This window comes from Zingiber officinale, chromosome 7B (assembly GCF_018446385.1).
Source record: "Zingiber officinale cultivar Zhangliang chromosome 7B, Zo_v1.1, whole genome shotgun sequence".
NCBI classification, from domain to species: Eukaryota; Viridiplantae; Streptophyta; class Magnoliopsida; order Zingiberales; family Zingiberaceae; genus Zingiber; species Zingiber officinale.
In genome coordinates, this window is record NC_055999.1 from 100,046,387 (window position 1) to 100,066,691 (window position 20,305).

At 39.2% G+C, this 20,305-nt stretch overlaps 2 protein-coding genes across 2 annotated transcripts; one reads left to right on the forward strand and one right to left on the reverse strand.

The window, feature by feature from the left end:
- Nucleotides 1–9,544: 9,544 nt before the first annotated feature.
- On the reverse strand, nt 9,545–17,774 carry LOC122006515 (probable cellulose synthase A catalytic subunit 8 [UDP-forming]). Its single transcript, XM_042562045.1, has 15 exons — nt 17,506–17,774; nt 17,213–17,273; nt 16,862–17,054; nt 16,497–16,711; nt 16,318–16,408; nt 16,020–16,197; nt 13,189–13,455; nt 12,747–13,092; nt 12,531–12,668; nt 12,201–12,326; nt 11,863–12,075; nt 11,482–11,746; nt 11,183–11,385; nt 10,512–10,862; nt 9,545–10,329 (listed from the first exon to the last, which is right to left on the reverse strand). The coding sequence occupies exons 2-15, from the start codon at nt 17,234–17,236 to the stop codon at nt 9,745–9,747; spliced, it is 3,195 nt and encodes a 1,064-aa protein (XP_042417979.1). The 5' UTR covers nt 17,237–17,273; nt 17,506–17,774; the 3' UTR covers nt 9,545–9,744.
- Nucleotides 17,775–19,055: 1,281 nt separating this feature from the next.
- LOC122003981 (cyclin-dependent protein kinase inhibitor SMR9-like) lies at nt 19,056–20,055 on the forward strand. Its single transcript, XM_042558933.1, has 2 exons — nt 19,056–19,308; nt 19,477–20,055. The coding sequence occupies exon 2, from the start codon at nt 19,482–19,484 to the stop codon at nt 19,839–19,841; it is 360 nt and encodes a 119-aa protein (XP_042414867.1). The 5' UTR covers nt 19,056–19,308; nt 19,477–19,481; the 3' UTR covers nt 19,842–20,055.
- Nucleotides 20,056–20,305: the final 250 nt, after the last annotated feature.

The window sequence follows — 20,305 nt, forward strand, 5'->3', positions numbered from 1 at the left end:
ATCAAAAATATATATCTTTTCAATACCTAAATAACTTATCGAATATGATTGGCAATAACTGTTAGTACATTTTCATTAGATTTTTTAAAATTAAAATCAATAAAGTTTTTAATAATATTAAAGGTTAAATAATTTAATAATTTTATTAATTAAAAAAATTATTACGAAAACTTGAATATAAATCTTATTAGCAATTTTACTTCTCAAAAGTTGAAAAGCATAATGTTTTATTTTTTAAAAATTATTATATATGTATATATAAAAGAGTTAGACGGTATCTTTCAAATCAGATTCAGACTGAAGAGAAAAACCAAATGAAATCCGATTAAAACGTTAGACAATTGACGAGAGTAAGAAGAGGATGAAAAAACTCCTTGTATGGATATACAATAGAGTACGTATGCCGAGTTGTCTAAAAAAACCCGAGGCCTAGACCCGGTGTCGGGCAATGCGGGGATGAAGAAAAAGATGACAATCCGACCGGACCGTACTACATGAGTAATATTACACTCAAAGAATCTTTAAATATCATCATTAAATATAAATTAAAAAAAAAAATCTCTGAGACAACCAATCAAAATCAAAGCAGAGCACTTTGGATCTACCTAATCTAACACACAACTCTTATTTCAAACGTGCCGTATTCCAAATGATGCATGATAAGTATAAAAAAGGGCCATGAGACGCTAATAGAATAAGGGAAGAACTGACATTGCTGTTAATAATTGAGTTAAACATAGTACCAATTAAGTGAAGTTTGTTTGCTTTCTGCAACGTGCGTATAGAGGTACATGATTTGGATCTCGTCGACAGTGAAGACATGTGATGGTGTCCTTACCCGCTCGGGCGCTGCTCCCCAAAAACTGAATTGAAGTCATGTGATCAAGGATGAGTCAGCGTGACCGCTGAATAACAAGGCTGCTCATTTTCATATGAAATACAGTTCTGTAGATAATTTTTTAAAATATCTAAATTGCGGACCGTAATTTTAAAATTATAAATCGCATTCTCATTTTCTATGTTACCCTCATTTTAAAATTAATTCGGCTAAAAAAATTAATCATTAATTTTTTTTCCCGTTGGATTGATTTTTTTCTGTATATTTAAAAAATTTATTAATCATTTTCAGTCAAAACTGATTGATCTTAATTTAATCTAATTTGACTATACATTAAAATGTAAATTTAAAATTAATTTAAGAAAAAAAAGAATTAACTTAAGAAAAAAAAGATTTAACTTAATCAAATTGACTTAAAATTCAACTTAAATTAAACTTAACTTAAAAATTAAATTAAACCTAAATTTATTTAAATTAAAATTAAATTAAAACTTAAAACTTAAAACTTAAATTTAAACTTTCAATTAAAACTTAAACTTAAAATTAAAACTATAACTTAAAACTTAAAACTTAAACTTAATCAAATATAAATTTAAAATATTTGAATTATTTTAAAATATTTCAAAAATCATTAAATTAAGTGTTTAATCCTAATTTAATAATTCATTTGATAAACATGAATTTAATCATTCTGGTCAATTAATCAATCTAATACCAATTATCAACTAAATTTGAGTACTTTTAATAAATATTTCCTATTAATCTAAAAATGATTACAATTTACTGGTCAACTCAAATTAAAATTAAATTAATCAAACTTAAGTAACAATTATGTCAAGCATATAGAGATACTTATAATAAACTTTATAAACATAAGTGTTACTAAATCTCCTAAAACACTTAGAAAAATGTGTTAAAATTTTAAAATTTAACATATCCAAACCTTAGGGTTAACTAAGGGGGAATATCAAATTTAAGGGGAGTATCAAATTCAGGGAGAGATCAAAGTTTTTCTTACTTAAAAAATTATTTCCTTAAGTTTTTTATTAAAAATTCCTTAAATTTTTTTTCTCCTTATCAAATTTCTCTTTAAAATCTCTTTTGAAAATCCTGCCTCAATTTAAAAAAAAAATACTTTGAAAATCTTACGTTAAATATTAATGTCAGGTTCAGAGGGAAAATTAATTGTTTTCATACTTATTATTTGAAAATATTTTTGCAAGGTTACTTTTGAAAAGTATTTTTCATTTCCTTGAAAATACTTTAGCAATCTATTTTAAAATTGCTTTACTTTTGCAAATTTATCTTTGAAAATTATTTTAAAACTTGCTTTAATTTTACAAATTTAATTTCTAAAAATAACTTCCAATTTTTTTTTAAAATAACCTTCAAAACCTTATTTCAAAAACTTATTTTTGAAAAGGACCTTCATAAACTTATTTCTGAAAATTGATTTATCTTTGAAAATTGATTTTAAACCTGCCTTTTACAAACTTATTCTTGAAAATGGATTTTAAAGTTGACTTTTACAAACTTATTTCTGAAAGTAAAATTTTACAAATTCATTTTTTTAAAAAAATTGGCTTTTATAAACCTATGTTTGAAAAATTGCCTTAAGAAACTCACTTCAAGTTTTTTGCAAATTTAAAAACTACGTTATTTTGGAAATTATACAATGTTACTTTTTGAATATATGATATTTTTAAAAAACTTAGCTATTTTAAAAAAGTTAAACAATGTTGAAAATTTAAAAATCTTTCAAAAAAGACTTTTTCAAAAGCTTTAACTCCCCCGGGACAACCCAAAAATTTTATTGAAATTTTCTGTTGTCAGAGTCATTTTCTTTTACATTACCAGTTTTTATCTATTCTATATTCTTTTTTTATGAATGTCAAAGAGGGAGGGTTAGGATTAGGTGATTTAAGTTAGTTAACAAATGAAACACAAAATGTCAAAAGAAATACATCAAACCCTAAACCCTAACCTAAAAATCATCTTAAGTGATTGCTTACTTTTTGCATATGTTTTCACTAACTTAACTCAGGTTGTCATTGTATCAAAAAGGGGGAGATTGTTAGTGCGGTTAGCACTAACGGTCTAACCCAGATTTTGATGAATGACAAAGTAGGTTAAGTTAGTTTCATTGTGATCAAACACTTTAACTAAGTGTGCAGGAGAAGCCCAGACTGGTCGACGGGCTGACCGGATGTCTGGCACAAATCTTAGCTAAGTCGATGGACCGACTGAATAGCTGGTACAAAGCCCAGCTAGGTCGACGGACTGACCTGATAGTTGGCACGAAGCCCAGACTGGTCGACGGACTGACTGGATGTCTGACACGAAGTCTAGCCAGGTCGACGGGCTGACCTGATAGCTGGCACGAAATTCAGACGGGTCGATGGGCTGGTCGGACGTCTGGCAGGTAAGTTAAGGTAAGTCACTGGAGGGGAGTGACTTGGTGAGGACGCATTCCCGGTTAGGGAACTTAGGCGCCAATCTAACTTAGAACCATTTCGGAACTCTAAGTTGAGATCTTGACTAGATTCTGGTCTCGATGAGACGGAATCTAATTACTACTATTCTTCTAATGAGCTAACTTTTGTCTTACAGGGTAGTATAACTTTTATTTTACCTCGGAGTAACATTTTCTTGTAGGAGAAGGACTTTCTGGAGAAAAGGGGTCCGGGCGCTCGGAGTTGGTCCGGGTGCCCAGAAGGCAAAACTTATCCTCGATAGCTTGGAGCGCGCTGATTGGTCCGACGACATCACGGTCCAGGCGCCCGGAGCCATCTAAATAAGGAAGGTGAGTCCTGGAGCAAAGAACAACAATGACATCTGCTCTACTGCGTTGTGCCCCTGCGACGCTGCAAAGCTTCTCCGACAACTTGCTCTTTTTCCTTTTCTCTTTTGTTGTCAGTATTTCTTATTTAAAGTTCTTGTACTTAAATGTGTAAATCTTTTACAAATTATTAGTGATTGCCCAACGAAAACACTCGACGAGTGTGAGCCTTGGAGTAGAAGTCGACCAAGGCTCTGAACCAAGTAAATTGGTTCCTATTAGCATTGCTCTCTTTCGTTTCCGCTGCATACTCTACGAACGTTTTCGATTGATATTCCCCCCCCCCCCCCCCTCTCTATCAACTTTCATGATCCAACATTAAATCCCATGGAAATGGGGATCTAGGAGAGGCTGGCTATATGACTGCGTGGTCGAGCAGCAAAGTGTCTCTAACACCACCAAATAAGATAGTTCGATCTCGATGGGACGACCATAAGAGAACGGTCGAGTGACCTAGTATCTCTGACACCACCAAGTAAAACAGCTCAATCCTAGTTAGGAAGCTAGGAGAAAATGGTCGTGTGGCCATATGGTCAAGTAATTGAGTGTCTCTGACACCACTAAGTAAGTTAACTTGGCATAGCCAAAAGGTTGAGAAGGAATGTTGTCAGATGTGAGCAGACTAACCCAGGTGGGAGATTGACCTGAGGAGGTAAATGTAGCTAGGCCATTATCAAGGTTGCTGTTGAGCTTCTCTGTCCATGTTGTCACCATAGTTGTAGTGTACTTAATACTGACTTGGGTGTGTCTTGTAAGTGTTGTAGATGATCTTAGCATTGGGGTGGCGTAGATGATCATTTGAGCATATAGTGGTAGAGGCTATTATAACTAACCAACTCCTTTACACTGAAACCCACAATCTTTGAATTTCTCAATGCCTTCACTCATGTTCTTGGAGACGGCGCCAAAATGATGCAGATAAAATCTCTCCAAGACTCCTAACCTCCTGCCCTACTGCACCACTTAAATCGGGTTCGCACTAGTAGAGCTCCGTTTGTTCTGTACTAAGACTACCTCCCATAATAGTCCACCACCGCTAAGCAAGCCTTCGATATGAGATGTTAACACAAATTAGTGAAGGCCAATGGTGCTGGCTTTGCCCCTCTAATACTTGAGTCAGTATAAGGTTAAAAAATAGAATTTGCCTTCCTAAGGGAAGGGCTTATGCTAGAAAAGAAAGTGTTTTCCATTGGAGAAGAGCTATAGCAAGTTGCGAAAGTAGCTGTCTTCTGTTGAGGAAGGACTTTTTGGAGGAGCGATGAGAAAGAAGAAGAATAGTGGTGGAGTTGATCAACTACTATGTTGACCTAGAAATACTCATAGAGTTTGAATTTGGGAGCAAGGAAGAGAGAGTCAGCCCCTCTTGGTGAATTTCCTTTACCTTATATAGACATGAAGCTTCCGTCCACATGTATTCTCTCATACCTTTGACTATCAACTTATATGTGTGTTGCGGTCAATTCCCTATATAGGGAGAAGTATGGTCGTTGTCCTCTCTTTTCGGAGACAACTTTTGACACGCTTGACAAACACTAGTGGGGGTCCATGAATGATCTCTCTTCATCGTTCAAAGCCTCCTGTTTGCCTTATCCATTGTTATTATTTCCATCACCTCCCTTGGTCAACCTTGACTTTGCCCATGCTTAGTCCACTGCTCACTGTTCAACTCCTAGTCTAAAAATGGTTAGCATCGATAATGTAGCAAGGTATAGGGATGGATCCGGGAATTAGAGATGGGCTGAGCTAGACTTCGAATGTGGAAGGGATGAAGTTTAACGGACTAAGTAAAAAAATTTACATAAGTGATTATACTTCTTTAATTGTACTATTAACGAAGTATAATTGCACATTTTAAATCAGGCAAGCCCAGGATAGTCCATCTTAAAATTCATCCTTGATAAAGGAGGGGGGGGGGGGGTGCCTCCTCAACCCACAATGAGCCGATTGAAATAATATCAAGTGTAGTTCTTCGTCACAGTATAAAAAGGGCTAAAAATTAAAAGAGCATCTTTTATTATCGTTATCAAACTATAAACAGGATACACTATTAGGATGATTAATAGACCGTTTACTTAATCCTTCGATTTAGTTTAGATCAATTCTATCCTATTCTTTAAATATCGCTGTAATTTTTGTTGGTTATCATCAACATTTATTTTTCTCTTCTATTGTTGTTGATTTCTTCTTTTCCATCATTTATCAATTTGTTGTGAAACTTTTTTAAAGTATGATTACTAATCTATTTTAGTGTTTTTAGTCATTTTAAGAAGTAAAGTTAATATAACACTAAAGAGTTTGAATCTTATCGACCCTTTAGATTCCAAGCATATTCATCATTAATAAATTTAAATATATATTTTACTTGTTTTCTATTAGTTCAATCCAAATTTCAAAATATGGACATTTGTCTTGCCAAATCAGGCAAAATACGGTGTCCACTGTTAGACAGTGGACACCAGATTTTGGGGCTCCTATGGTGGAGACTGACATTGAACGTGGAGCCATCATCACTTCTGGTTGCTTTCCGAAGTCCATTCCGCCATCGACTTAAAATAAAGTCTCCAGATGAAGCATGTTTTGACCAACGTCACACCCATCAATCATGAGGTTTTCTTGCGGTGGACCCTCTCCCCATCTTTCATTGCTTTTGTTGCAGAGAGATATTTCTGCGTCCATTTATTGCGCCTTGCTCAAAGCAAGTGAGCACCAAATCCTCCTTTCCGCTCCACTCTTCTTCGTCTCGCTTGTTGTTTGCTTCAGCCATCGCTTTGCTTCTCTCCCAAATGGAATCCCTCAAGCCCCAAGCAGAAGATCCATTGCCAACAGCGAAGCCACCCGATCCTCCACCTCGTAGTCGGTACTATTGTTATGGAGTATCATCTCCAAATCTTTGTCTATTTTTGGGGCTTTCCTTGCCGATTCATGGGTCTGGCAAATTCAAAATTATACCTATTGGGGTGATACACCACCGCTGCCAAAACCCAACAAGTATAATCCAAAACCTCTTCATGCAAATTAAGAATTGGGGATGGGCTATAGCCTAGGACAGCCCATGCATAAATCCATCTCAGGCAAGGTAGTCAACGGGATTGAAGTCCACGAGAGATATTTGCATATGAGGATATTTTTGTAGCTTGGGAGACAACATCATCTAAGAGGCTATTAGCAAGAGAAGTGTTAGTGAAAATGATAAAATAGAATGGGAGAGGTTATGACCCAAAGGAGACGTCCAAGAGCAGGAAGTGTAGGTCTAGGTGAGGCCGGCTAAAGGGAGTCAATAGTCCTGAAAATTAAGTTAGAAAAATCTCTTGCTATTTAAACTAAGCAATGACACAATATTAGCAAAAAATAAATAATTAACATAAAGTAAATGACTAAAAAGTAAGAAGGCTCAAACAATTCTTTGGTTACAGCATAAATAGTTGTTAATCCAAGATAGTTGAAAAACTCACTAAAAATGCTCCTTCGTTGAAGGCGGAGTAGCTCTTTACACACTTAGAAAACTCAAGAATTAGAATTGAAATCAATACAATTGTTGTTATTCAATTCCTAACTCTAGGGAATTTTTTATAACCTCCTAGACTAAGTTATCATTGCTCGAAGGCGCCTCCAAAGTCATCCAGGGCGCCTCCAAGTGGATAAAGCGTTATCCACTTCTCAACGGTCAACCAATGACTATTGTTCACTAAAGGTGCCTGTATGGAAGCTCTAGGGCGTCTTTAAGAGAGGCGTGAGGTCACCTCCAAGAGAACTCTAGAGCACCTCTAAGTGAGGTGCGAGGGCACTTCCAGGTGAGGTGCGATGGTGCTTCCAAAAGAGCTCTCGGTTGCCTCGAGCACTATTCATCCGAGAATAAACTACTCCAATCGCTTGGGTAATGCTCCGGTCATCCGGATTTGAATTCATCCGAACTCAATTCCAATCTTCTCCTAGAACAGATTTTCTCTCCGGCTTCTCGTCCCTCGAACACTCCGTATGCATCATTCTCGTTCACCGGTGTACCATTCCACAGCTTTTCATCCCTTGGATGCACTAAGTCCATCGACCCATTTTCCGTGCCACCCTTCTTGCTCATCGCATCTTTCGATCAACTTCTTATGTTCCTAAGTTCCTGTACACTTAGACACAAGGTATTAAAACATCACATGACTTAACGTAACTTGGTTGATCACGTCAAAACTAACCTAGGGTACTTACAGGAAGATTCTCATAGCTTGGGATAGTCGAAATCTAGGGGAAGCATCCATGGACAAGGAGGTTCTTATAACCTTGGATAGTCGAAGTGTAGGGGAGACTTCGGTAGACAAGGAGGCTCTCGTAGCTTGGGATAGTCGGAGTCCAAGGGAGACTTCTGTAGGTAGGGAGCCTCTCGCATCTTGGATAGTCGAGGTCCAGGGGAGATCTCCAAAGGCAGGGAGGCTCATGCAACTTGGGATAGTTGAAGTTCAGGGGAGACTTCTGCAGGCAGGGAGGCTCTTACAGCCTAGGATACTTCCATGGTTAGTGATATCATCATAGCCTTAATCACCACACCACCTGAGAGACCATTAGCCAGAGATTTGTTAATGATAATGATAAAGTAGAATGATTGGAGGAGTTGTAATCCAAGGGAGACGTCTATAGGTAAGGAGGTTCTCGCAGCCTGGAATAATTGAGATCCAGAGGAGATCTTCAAAGGCAGGTAGTCTCATTTAACCTGTGATAGTTGAGGTCTAGGAGAGATCTCTAAAGGCAATGAGACTCTGGCAGCCTAGGATAGCAGGGATCCAGAGAGACTTCTACAAATAGGGAGGTTCTCGTAGTATGGGGCAGTGCTAGTTAGAGAGACATTGGCAAAAATGAAGTAAAGTAAGCGAAGGGGTAAGAGTCCATGGGAGATATCGCCGAACGGGGGTGTTCTCATAGCCTGGATTGTGTGTTTGTGGATGTTCCTGAGCGGGATGCTCCCGTGCTAGTTAAACAAGACGGGTGGACAACCACTTCTTCATTCGAGCAATTTGGCTACAAGGTTGCTTTGGGGATGTTCCCAAAGGGGATGTTTTCAAGTCGTGCACTTCTTGCTTGGTCACATTTCTGGTGAGCACGCTTAGACTTGTTTGGGTATGTATGCCTAGATGGGGATTGCGAGACGCATCAAGATTGATAGTGGATTTTGTATTTTACACTTAATGCATATTGTTTCTTTGCAGGCTATTGTTTGAACCTCTGGCTAGGCACTCGCTTCGGGAAATCTCCCTTCTAGGAGTACAATAACTTGCTCGCCAAGCAAATCAAGGCAATTCTCATTGAAAACACCAAGAGAATTAAACCTTAAGACCTCAAGCAATTAGTTTTCCCCTTTTCCTTCTATAATTAAGGTGGCAAAAGGTGATTCACTCGTCCACAACAACTCTGTCAACCCTTTTCCCCTTTTTCTTCTAAAATTATGGTGGCAAAAGATGATTCATTCGACTCCAGCGTCTCCGTCAACCCTTTTCCCCCTTTTCCTTCTATAATTATGATGAAAAAGGCAATTCACTCGCCCCAACGCCTCCGTGAACACATCCCTAGGTCAACATGGAAGAGGTAAAATATGAATAGCTACTAGACTTGGACAGTTAAATAACACATGGGGGAGAGCAGGCACCCGCCTACTAACCAAGATTTAACCCCCAAATCTCATAATGACAACACCATCAAACACTAGCCAATTGCCCATCCCGAGTGGACATCCTTCTACAATTATGGTTAAATAGAAAGTGATTCATGGACTCGGCACCCTTGTTCGTTCATCTGCTGAATTAATGTATTGGTTTAGTTTTTTGTGTTTGCAACAATTTTATGGTCAATTTTATCATTAATGACGCTCGTACTTTTGGCATCAACAATTTATTAACTGCTGTTCTTCCTATAACACTGCAACTTAAAACTTGATGTAAGATACAAAACAAGTCTCAACATCTACAAAAGCTTGACTCAGAACAAAGTGGACTAAAGAAAAAGAAGATTGATAGGATGTATCTTCACATATTTGGCATAAATAAAGCTTGTGCAACAGATGAATTCAATGTGCTTTGTCATTCATTCTCTAGCAGTTGATGCCACATTCCTGCACATTTGGCCCGGTCACTCGCGTGGTGAACGGGTCGATACGTACCCATAGCAGGGAGAAGATCGACGCGAGGAGAATGGACCAAACCACAACGATAGTAGGTGTGCGGTTCTGCCTGCCCATAAGACCTTTCAAGAAGGGGTACAGGTGAACAATCACCCAGAAGGCAAAGAAGAGCTTCCCGAAGAGAGGTCCCCAAGATTGGTATCCACTGTTTATCGCATAGGAGATCCCAGCAACCACACCGACCAGGTTTACTATGAGAAGGGTGGTTGGTGGTATCAACAGAGTGGTCCACTTGAACATGTAAAGCTCAGCAAAGTCACCGTCTTCGTCTGAAGCTTTGGATGTAACAGTGAAGTTGGTGTCAATACCGGCAAGAACTTTGAGAAGGCCTTGGAACACGGCAAATAGATGGGCTGAGACACCACCAATGACCCAGAATTGTTCGTTCCTCCACCATTCGTCAATGCCGACACCACTCCACCTCATTTCCAGAATACCAGTAGCGAAGATGGAGATGAAGAGAGAAATGAACCAGATACTTGCAACATTGCTAATCTGCAATCAAAAGAATTTATCAGTACCAGTTCATATAGGCATAACATTTATCTTGTTTGAACATCGATAACTTTATTGAAAGTGGAACGAGGGTTGTCAACCGAAGCAAAGGAAAGAACACTTGGTAAACAACAATGAACTAATGGATTTCTAGATTCGCAATAACGGGAAAATGTTTGTACCTGGGGGATAATGAATTTGCCTGTGAGTAAACAAATGGCTGGCAATGTACAGTATAGCAGGAGGGGAACCGAAGTCAGAGGGTAAATGGTGGTGTTGATGTATGCAAATCTTTCCAGGAACCTCAATCGTCCGCCATAACCATACCATATCGGGCAATGGCGGCTAAAGAGAATCTCAACAGATCCCAAGGCCCATCGAAGCACTTGGTTCAGACGATCTGAAAGATTGATAGGGGCAGAACCTTTGAATGCTGCGCGCTTAGGCATGCAGTAGATTGACTTCCAGCCACGGGCATGCATCTTGAATCCAGTGAGAATATCTTCTGTCACAGAACCGTAAATCCATCCAATCTGCAAAATGGAAAGTGAAACTCTAAGAAAGTTCATTACAATGCAAAATGGCATGAGCCTCAGCAGATGGAGCTATGTTGCAAGCTATAGTCGATGAGTTGAAATTGAATATTATGGACCATTTTTCTTCATTTCAAGTTCAATTTTGTTGTGGCGATCAAGTTATTCTCTGAATTTGATACTTAAAAATCGTAAATAGAGGAGATCGAGGAATTTATCTGGAATTGTATGTTACATTACTTAGACCAATTGACATAAACTTTAGCACAGAAGAAAGCGAGGCATGAAGAACTAAGGGTACAGATGTGTCTTTTTTATACCTCACTTCCCCATTCTGTTTTATCCTCGTAACCACAGCTGATGACATGAATAGCTTCTTTCAAAAGAGACTCAGGAGTCGCAGACTGAGGAACACCTCCATTTTCCATCAATGTCGAGGCAACAAAGACAGCCGATTGGCCAAACCTTTGCTCCAGACTCATTTGTGACATAAGCAGTGACTTCTCATCGTCAAAGCCAGCGCCTATTTAACCATAAGATACATACTAAATTCCTAGGACGAGATATAGTGTCATACTGATTAAGTGCAGTATGTTACAAATCCTTAAAAAAGAATTACCTTCAACTCCCTCTTCGATATCTTCTAGATTAAATATTGGAACAGTATTATCCAAATGTTTGCTTGCCTTTTTCTTTTCTGAACTTCTCTTGCTAGATTTAGATTTCTTCTTACGGGAACCTCCACAGCAGAAAGAGAAGGAATTCTTTGATTTGTTCTTATTCTTGATAGGAGGTTCATAACCGTACAAAGCCGTTCGGTTGAAGACACAACCCGTGCCGACATAAACAGGGCCTTGGATACCATCAAGACCTCTCAAATTGATCTATGATGCAAAGCAATATAAAAACAAGAGACAGTAAGAAGGAAGAGAATAGGGAACAGATATAATGAGGCAATCTATGAATTATGATGGGAAGCTTGTAGCATATCTGTACTTACATCAAAAAACACTGTATTACGGTTGGCATATCGATCATTCTTGTCAATACCATCAAATCTTTGAGGGAATTGTACATAACAAACTTGCCTTCCGAGATTTGGATCCATAAGAAAGCACATTGCTTCTCTCAAAGCCTTACTGTTGTTTATGTAGTGATCACAATCAAGATTCAACATAAAGGGTCCATTAGTAAGAACTGCTGACACACGTACCTGTGGAAGAGTTTATATAGGTTAAAATTGTTTAAAATGACAGATGTGTCTTAAACAGGTAAAATATTATTAAGTAAACAATGCATTCAGAAAATTTATACTCAACCATGCATTTATTTACTTACAAGAGCATTCATAGCACCAGCCTTCTTGTGATGTTGGAAACCTGGACGTTTCTCACGAGATACATAGACTAATCGTGGCAGCTCGTTGCCTTCAGTGTCAAGCCCTCCACTATGACCCAAGAAAACCTGAATATTAATCATGGAAGATGAATAAGAACAATAAGTATCTTGAAATTTGAACCATGCAGATAAGTTATCGTTAAATAGTATAAAAAAATGATTGATTAGATTTATTCAGACTATTAAGCATACTTATAATCAAAAACATTTCTTTCACATTCCAAAAGTACTAGAATCCTTGGATGTTCTTCACAACATAAATTTACCAACCTGGATCATTCCAGGATGATCCCTTGTGTTATTGCCAGGCCATGGCGTGCCATCCTGCATAATCCACCCTTCATCTGGAACTTTTTGTGCTTTTGCGACAAGGCCATTGATACGGATTTTAAATTCTTCATATTCCCTCTGCACTTACAAAAGTGTGTGGTCAGAAAAGATATAAAGCATGAGAGCATAAGTATTAAAGCTAAGCAAAGACCAGACCTTCATTGCTCTGCGATCTTTCACAAATGAAGGTTGAACTTTATCCTTCAGGTAATCAATCTTCTGTGAGAAGTACCATTCAGGAGCCCGTGGCTCGATGCTATATTTCTTACAAAAAGGAACCCATTTTCTTGCGAACTCTGAAGTTTCAGATAGTGCTTCAAATGTGAGCATAGCAGCACCATCATCAGAGACATAGCAAGAGACCTTATCGATAGGGTAGTCTACAGCTAGGATCGATAGCACAGTGTTGGCTGTTACAAGAGGAGGCTCTTTCAAAGGATCAACAGTACTGACAAAAATGTCAACAGCAGCTAGCTCAGACAGTTCACCCTCTCTATCATATCTGTTATTCAAATGAAACTAAATGAACAAGTAGCATGAGCCAATTAAATGTACCATTTAGGAGGAGAAACACTCAGCAAAAAACTGAACTCGATACCTAATCGCCAATCTGTCAAGGTATGTTTCACGGTTCACAGGAAACCACTTGGGGAACTGATCCAATATCCAAGATATAGCGAACCATATCTCACATATTACAGATAATAACCATAAAGCATAGGCATTGCGGACTGGATTTGTGATACGATAGTGGAGGAAAACACAGAGGATAACAAGACGTAACACAATAACCATCCTGTATGGATTTATCTTGGAAGATGAAACAGGAACTTTCCTTGAAAGAGGCTGGCGGGCTTCATCATTCCTGCATAACAACTTACACTTAAAATAAGAACTAAGTACAAATAAAAGGACCAAAGATAGGACGTTAGAATAATTATAGCTTTAACATTGGCACTTAGAACATAATTTTCATTGATGAGCCAAGAAATAATTTCATTTTGTAAAGAAATTAACACAAGACTGGCTGCTGATGCGCATGAGCTCTTTTGACTAGTTAAAAGGACAGCAGGGAGTTATAAAGAAGAGATCATCAGCCAGGCTCTGGACACAACCATGGAGTTGAACCAGTATTAGAATGTTAAAATAAGATAAAAGATAAGTATTTTGCTATTGGTGTGGGGCTCATGTACAAACATGAGTAGCAAGGCAAAATAGCCTCACAGGTGCAACCAATCATAATGCAATCATATACTTAGTTCTTGAGATTGGTCTTTGTCCTCTCTCTCTCTCTCTACCCTCTCTCCTAGCCCCCGGGATTATGGTGCAGCGACAGGGCATCCAGGTTGTCATCCAGGCACCCACAATTTGATCCCAGCTATGGCGAATATACTTGAATTTTTCCTCCAAATGGGGCGCGCAATCAAAGGATGCTGAGCTTCTTGCCACCCGCCATGAGCGCTTCCCGATTTACCCTGGTGGTCGATGGGAAAATTTTGTGAGGTCGGGCCAGTCACCCCCAGGGCTAGCTGACTTTATCATAATTTGTTTGCTGATCTAAGAATGAAGAGACCATCACTTGCATGTGTTGGTGCAATATCCTTTAGGTCAATGTTGACTGGTTTGACCAAACTTGAGTATTGGTCATAGTTTCGATGTTTGACAATACATGTAGATACATGGACAATGCAGGTGCAGTTGTTCATATGGGGAGATTCTGATCAGGGACTGATCAGTGTGAATGAAGAAGAGTCAAGTAGGTATACTTGACTGGAAGGAAACCCTGGTGAGTGAAGCCAGGTGAAAGTCCTAGTGAGTGAAGCTAGGCAGATGGAAGCCAGGTGAAAGTCCTAGTGAGTGAAGCTAGGCAGATGGAAATCCTGGTGAGTGAAGCCAGGTGAAAGTCCTAGTGAGTGAAGCTAGGCAGATTGAAAACCCTAGTGAGTAAAGCTAGGTGAAAGTCCAAGTAGGTCAAGAGAGTGACCGGATACTTGGCATGAAAGAAAAGTCCAAGTGGGTCAAAGGGATTGACCGGACACTTGGTGAGGGAGTCCTAGCAGGTCAAGGGAGTGACTAGATGCTAGGCATGACGAACCAACAGGTTAAGGTTGACCAGATGTTGGTTTGGGAGGTTTGGGACTTGACTTTGGGCAAAAACCAAGTGCTGGATCGATCCAGACCTTTCCCAGCGAACAGAAAGCCTCTGGATCGATCAGTGGATCGATCCAGAGGTCCCAATCGATCAGTGGATCGATTGGGACGCTGCTGTTTCGCGCGATAAGCGCTGGATCGATCCGTGGATCGATCCAGGCGTTTCTCCAGAGCACAGAGGCGCTCTGGATCGATCCGTGGATCGATCCAAAGCCTCCCCGATCGATTGGGAATAATCGAATCGATCGGGATCCGACCGTTGAGTTGTATTTGAGCCGCAGGCGAGCGTTGTCTTCGGCATCTCTTCACCGATTCACTCCAGATACGCTCCAGCACATCCATAGCTCTCTCCAAGCTCCAGATCGCCAATTCTTGAAGATTCTTGGAGGCTTTTCAAGTCAAGAGGCGGATCTATTGCAAGAGGAAGAAGTTAGGGTTAGGGTTTTTATTGCACATCTTGTAAGCTTTTGCTTATCTTGTATTTCCCTTTCTTCTTCTTGTATTGAGAGTGTTGTAGGGCTTCTCCGCCTTTGGTAGTTACCATAAAGGAGTGTTATTCATAGTGGAGGGTGTGTGCGTTGGTGTGGATCCTTGGATTAGTCACCTCTTGTGAGGTGGATACCAAGTAAACCAACCGTGTTAGCGTTGTGTGAGTGTTTCTTTGTATTTCCGCTGCACATCTTTGAAGGAACAAGCAACGCATACCACCGAGCGAAAGAGACGAGCTATTCACCCCCCCCCCCCTCTAGCTACTTTTGGTCTTAACAGCATGCTCCATCAACTAATCGAGGTTAAAGGGATCATTTGTTGTGTGCTCCTTGATTTTTTTTATTTTATTAGCTTGCATGAAAATTATCGTTCATTTCATTATCTATGCTACAGCATGAGAGGGATTATTGGATTAAGATATAACCTACACAAAGGCATACTTAGTCTTATACCTATTTTTTTAGATAGAACTAATCATGTTTAGGATGTTTATGTTGAGTTTATAAATAATGTAATTACTCTATATGTAATATAATGCAATATAATATTTCTTTCCAAAAATTCTCTATAGGCCTTCCAACATGGGTAGCATGCTTAATGCAGTTATAGCACAAACAACACCAGTAACTCCACAACATGTTAACTATTATGCTATTTACAAACATTTTTGCTTCTTTCAAGAAACCAAATGAATGAAAAAAATCAATACGTTAATAAGTCTACTCCAAAGAAGAGACAAAATGTTAAATTTGGCATACTAAGAAACTTTAAAGGGAAGAAAAAACTCACAATAAAGCATCATCCATATTATAATCAGTAGTTGCATCAATATCACCAGCTCCCCTGCCTTCAGAAGGAGGATGACTAGTGCCATTGGTCATTGGCACACCATTCTTGTCTTGCTTCAGCTTCCATCCATCTACTCTCTCTTTCCAGGCAACCGTACCAAATTCTCTAGACGTGCTAGCTGAATAAGGAAAAAGGATAACAATAGAACATCTTAAAAAGCAATAGCAAAACATAAGAAAATATCAACTTGGAGTACAACATAAATAAATAACTCTAAAATCAAGTTTAAGTTACATACGCGAACGGAAAGGTAGTGGATGAACACGCTTTCCACCTCCACCTGGGGACATCATATGATCAGGCGATTGAATCGGCAGTTCCCCTGAGAGCTACAGAAAGCAATAAAAAACATTATCACACAGTTTTTCATCCAAAGGGCATGGAGACAGTAATGGAAATGGTATAATTAAGGCATACCCCCTGGCTATGAGTGAGCAAGGGAATGTGATTGCGAGGGATCTCTCCACTATCATACTTTGGAGGACCAATTTCTCCCCCCTGTTCATGATGCCAACCCAACATCCGTTCAGCAATTTTTGGCTTTTGATCCTGCTTGACAGTCGGATAGTTAAAATTGCTCACATCATCAACATCAGCATCATCACCCTCCTCTCCATGAACAATAGGGCTTCCTACGCATAACAACAGAACGCTTGAACCAACTAAAATTTTTCAAATTTCATTCAAAGATTTGGGGAAAAAAAAATTGGGGCAGAGCAATTAAGTCCAGGAGCAAATTGAAAGGCACATTAATGCAGATTGGTTCAGATGCAGATCAAAACCTTTATGCCTCTTGTACTTGGTTTTGCACTGGGGACACGACTGTTTCCCATCCTTCCTCTCATATTCATAGCACGGTCTGCAAACAGGAAACCCACAAACATCGCATGCAACAAATTGATCACCATCCACCGTTGTGCCAACATCATCGCCGCAAATCTGGCACACCTGGCCACCAGAGTGCTTCAGAGGTCTCTACATCCGGTCAAAGGTATATTGAGTCAACCATCAATCACAAAGAGAATGACGCTTCGGAATACAGAAACTTCAACTAAAAATTGAGCACATTTAAGCTTAAGCAACGCGTGAGCGCGAGAGAGAAAGAGCGAGATTTTTGGGAAGCGCGATCGTACCCCTTTCTCTCCTTCGCCCTCCATGGATAATTCTCCAGCAAAGTGCTAGTTTTAATCGGATCTGCGTAACAAATAACTCAAATTTTACAATCTTAGCTTAGCAGACCGCATGGAATCTGACCAAACATCTTCCCCTATCAAAAACACACGTAATCTATCAATACAACAGTGCAAAACGTCCAGAACGATTAAACCAAAACCACGACCATTCATCAATTGAGCAAATCTATCTCACGGTCAAACCATTCTCATTAAAAACTTTTTTTTTTCAAGAAGATAAAGAAATATCTCACCTTTACTGGCAGATCGCTCAAAGGAGACACCAAACTAGCCTCTCCTGCCGTGCATCTTCCCTCTCCTCCAAGAGAAGGGTTGTGAAGGAGAATCTCGCTACAAGAGCACAATCGCCACCGACTCGTATTCAAAGACGAAACGAGGAGAAGATGGGAGCGGAGGAAGCGACGCTCTAACGAGGGAGCCAATAACAATATGACGCTTCCTCTACTCCATCCACCAGCTTCCTAAGGGCTCAAGAGCTCATCAATGGCATCAATGGCGATGGTAAATGAAAACAAAAGAGTGTGAACTTCAAATAAGAAGCGACCGCGTCGGGATCCCCTCCACGGACGACTGGAACCATCCGGATCCAATCCCACAGTGACGTGGGGCTCACCGAAGATAGGCGCTCAGGCGGCTTTGACGCTCGAATTGGAAGCTGCAAATAAAAGAGGGTGTTGGAGACGATCTTCCAGTAGTAAAGCTAGAAATAAGACGAACACCTTCGAAACACTACCTTCCTCTCCAGGTCAAATCTGTGCAGGGGCCCCAATGACTTACCTAGTCACAGTGCAGAGTTCGAAAACGCGTATATTTTAGGGGACTGTAAATGTTGTCCCAAATCGCCATGTGGGTGATGAAGAGGTTCCAGGTTGGCGAGCAAAGGGCTATTTCGTTGAGTACAGTCATATTTGAAAATATAAAATAAAAAAAAATAATTCCAACCTCATTGATTATTTCTACCGTCATCAATTCAATCGTATAAAAATTTCTTACTAACTATCGGAATAAATCGAGAATTAAGAAGCACACGTCATGATCAATTCAAAAGTCCAATATCCTTTTGATTACACCTTTTATTTAAAAAAAAATCTTATAAATATATCATAATTAAAAATAAATCATGGATATCTAAATGATAACTTAAATATTTTACCATGATACTATAACCCCAAGTACGAGTACGATCATATTTGGCTGAGAGAGATGATAGCCAATTTTTATTAATTGATATAATTTATCGATTAATTCATTAAAGTAAAATTGGATTCTTATATAAAATTGGAGGCGATGATAGTCAATTCTTATATAAACTTAGATTCTTAATCAGACAGATAACGTTGAGTCTGAGTGATCGATCTGATTCTACGAAAATTTTTCATCGATTATCAGAATAAATCAGAAAGTATTCGTAGTAGGCAGTCCAGAAGTCCAACATCCTTTAATTACATGGTGCATTTGAAGGAAAAGTTTTTATAAATTCGTCATACCTGAGGTTCAAATTACGGATACCTGGATAATAATCTGGATGCTCTATCACTGCACCATAGCCCGGGCTCGATATTTATATTATAATATTAGGTTGTTAATAACCTATTATAAAAGACCTAATGTAAGATTAGTATGGTTTAGCTTGGTCATTATTTTATTTCACCTTGAATTTATACTTATCTATTTGTCCAAGGTCAATTAATATATAAAATTATCTTTACCAATATATTTTGGGGTTAAAATTTTATATCCTTAAATTTAATGACCACACTGAAATAATATTTTTGCTTAAGAGGACATCTCTTTCCATGTGGCCTAGGATACCCTTCTCGTTCTACCCAAAGTTGGTTTCATATAGAGATTTTGCAATGTAAAAGCCCTCGCTCATCCTGTGCTTTCTTGCCTTCTCTACTTCATATATTCCAGACCCATCGAGTGTCCACTGATGAACTGACTGCTACTCTACTTCATTCCTCTCATCGTCCTCTGCTCCAGACTATAAGGAAATTCTTCAGATTCTTCACTGGAAATTTTCCTAGATTGTGCAGGTTTAAGTAGTTGTTTGTTAGTTTATATTAGAATACTGCCAGCATGTGCTTACACTGCATACTGTCGATCGTCAATCTGCTTTGCAACGCTTTCAGAAACTTGTTAGAGTTTGAAGAACAAACAGGAAAAAAAAATGTGTTTTTGATTAGAACTTTTCTTGCATTCAGTTAAGATGGGTCCAGCTTTTAGGCCAGGAAGAAGAAAGAGCCACTGCAAACCCTACCCTGGGCACTTTAAGAAGAAGAAGCCTTCAGATGATCTCAGGGATGGGGGCTGCTCCAGGCAAACTATGCCATCAAATTTGGAAGAGGAAAGCACAGTTGCTCACGTCGCTGGCTACTCCACCCCAAAGACAAAGAAATCAAGGATACCGGAGCAGCTCAGCTGCCCTCCGGCACCCAAAAAGAGAAAGAGCACCACCACAACCGCCGCCTCCACCAACTTGCACCCGAACACATCTCCGTCAATCTCGTTCTTCACTTCGCCGGACCTCGACCTCTTCTTCCTCTACGCGCTGCATGAGATCGTATAGCACCATATCCTACTGTCCTTCTAGCGTCTCTATGGATTGGCGAGTGATTTCAACAGCTTCTTTTTAGAGCTGGGAATTGTTTTTCTTAATTCCTTCGCATGCTGCATCATTCTTGCAGAGTGTTATTTTATTTTATTTTTCTGTTTGTTCTTTTGTTTGTGTGTAAGAGACCGATGAAGCTTTGAAACTGAAGCGTCGTTGTACTGTTTGTTCCTTTCCTGGGTAGGTTTGCTGCTGTATGTCAGACTATCAGCCTTCTTTAGAATTTGAATTGGATTCCCTGTTGTTGACTGGAATTTGAGAAGGATCAACAAGGCTTTCCATGATCATGGTCGGGAATTCATCGGACAGTAAAGAGGAGATTGTGCTAGTGGAGTGTACTCCCCACAGGCGTGACCAAAAGGAGTTCTTTTGTTGTGATGTGGTAGTGCTGTGCTTGAGTGAGGAAGATAAGGAGACCCACC

Excerpts from the sequence above, each read along its gene's own strand:
- LOC122006515 (XM_042562045.1), bottom strand. The coding sequence starts at position 17,236 with ATGGAGGGCGAAGGAGAGAAAGGG. Across the intron at positions 17,055-17,212 it reads AGGGCGAAGGAGAGAAAGGG|AGACCTCTGAAGCACTCTGG; the intron begins GTACGATCGCGC and ends GACCGGATGTAG. Across the intron at positions 11,747-11,862 it reads GTAATACAGTGTTTTTTGAT|ATCAATTTGAGAGGTCTTGA; the intron begins GTAAGTACAGAT and ends TTTGCATCATAG.
- LOC122003981 (XM_042558933.1), top strand. The coding sequence starts at position 19,482 with ATGGGTCCAGCTTTTAGGCCAGGAAGAAGAAAGAGCCACTGCAAACCC.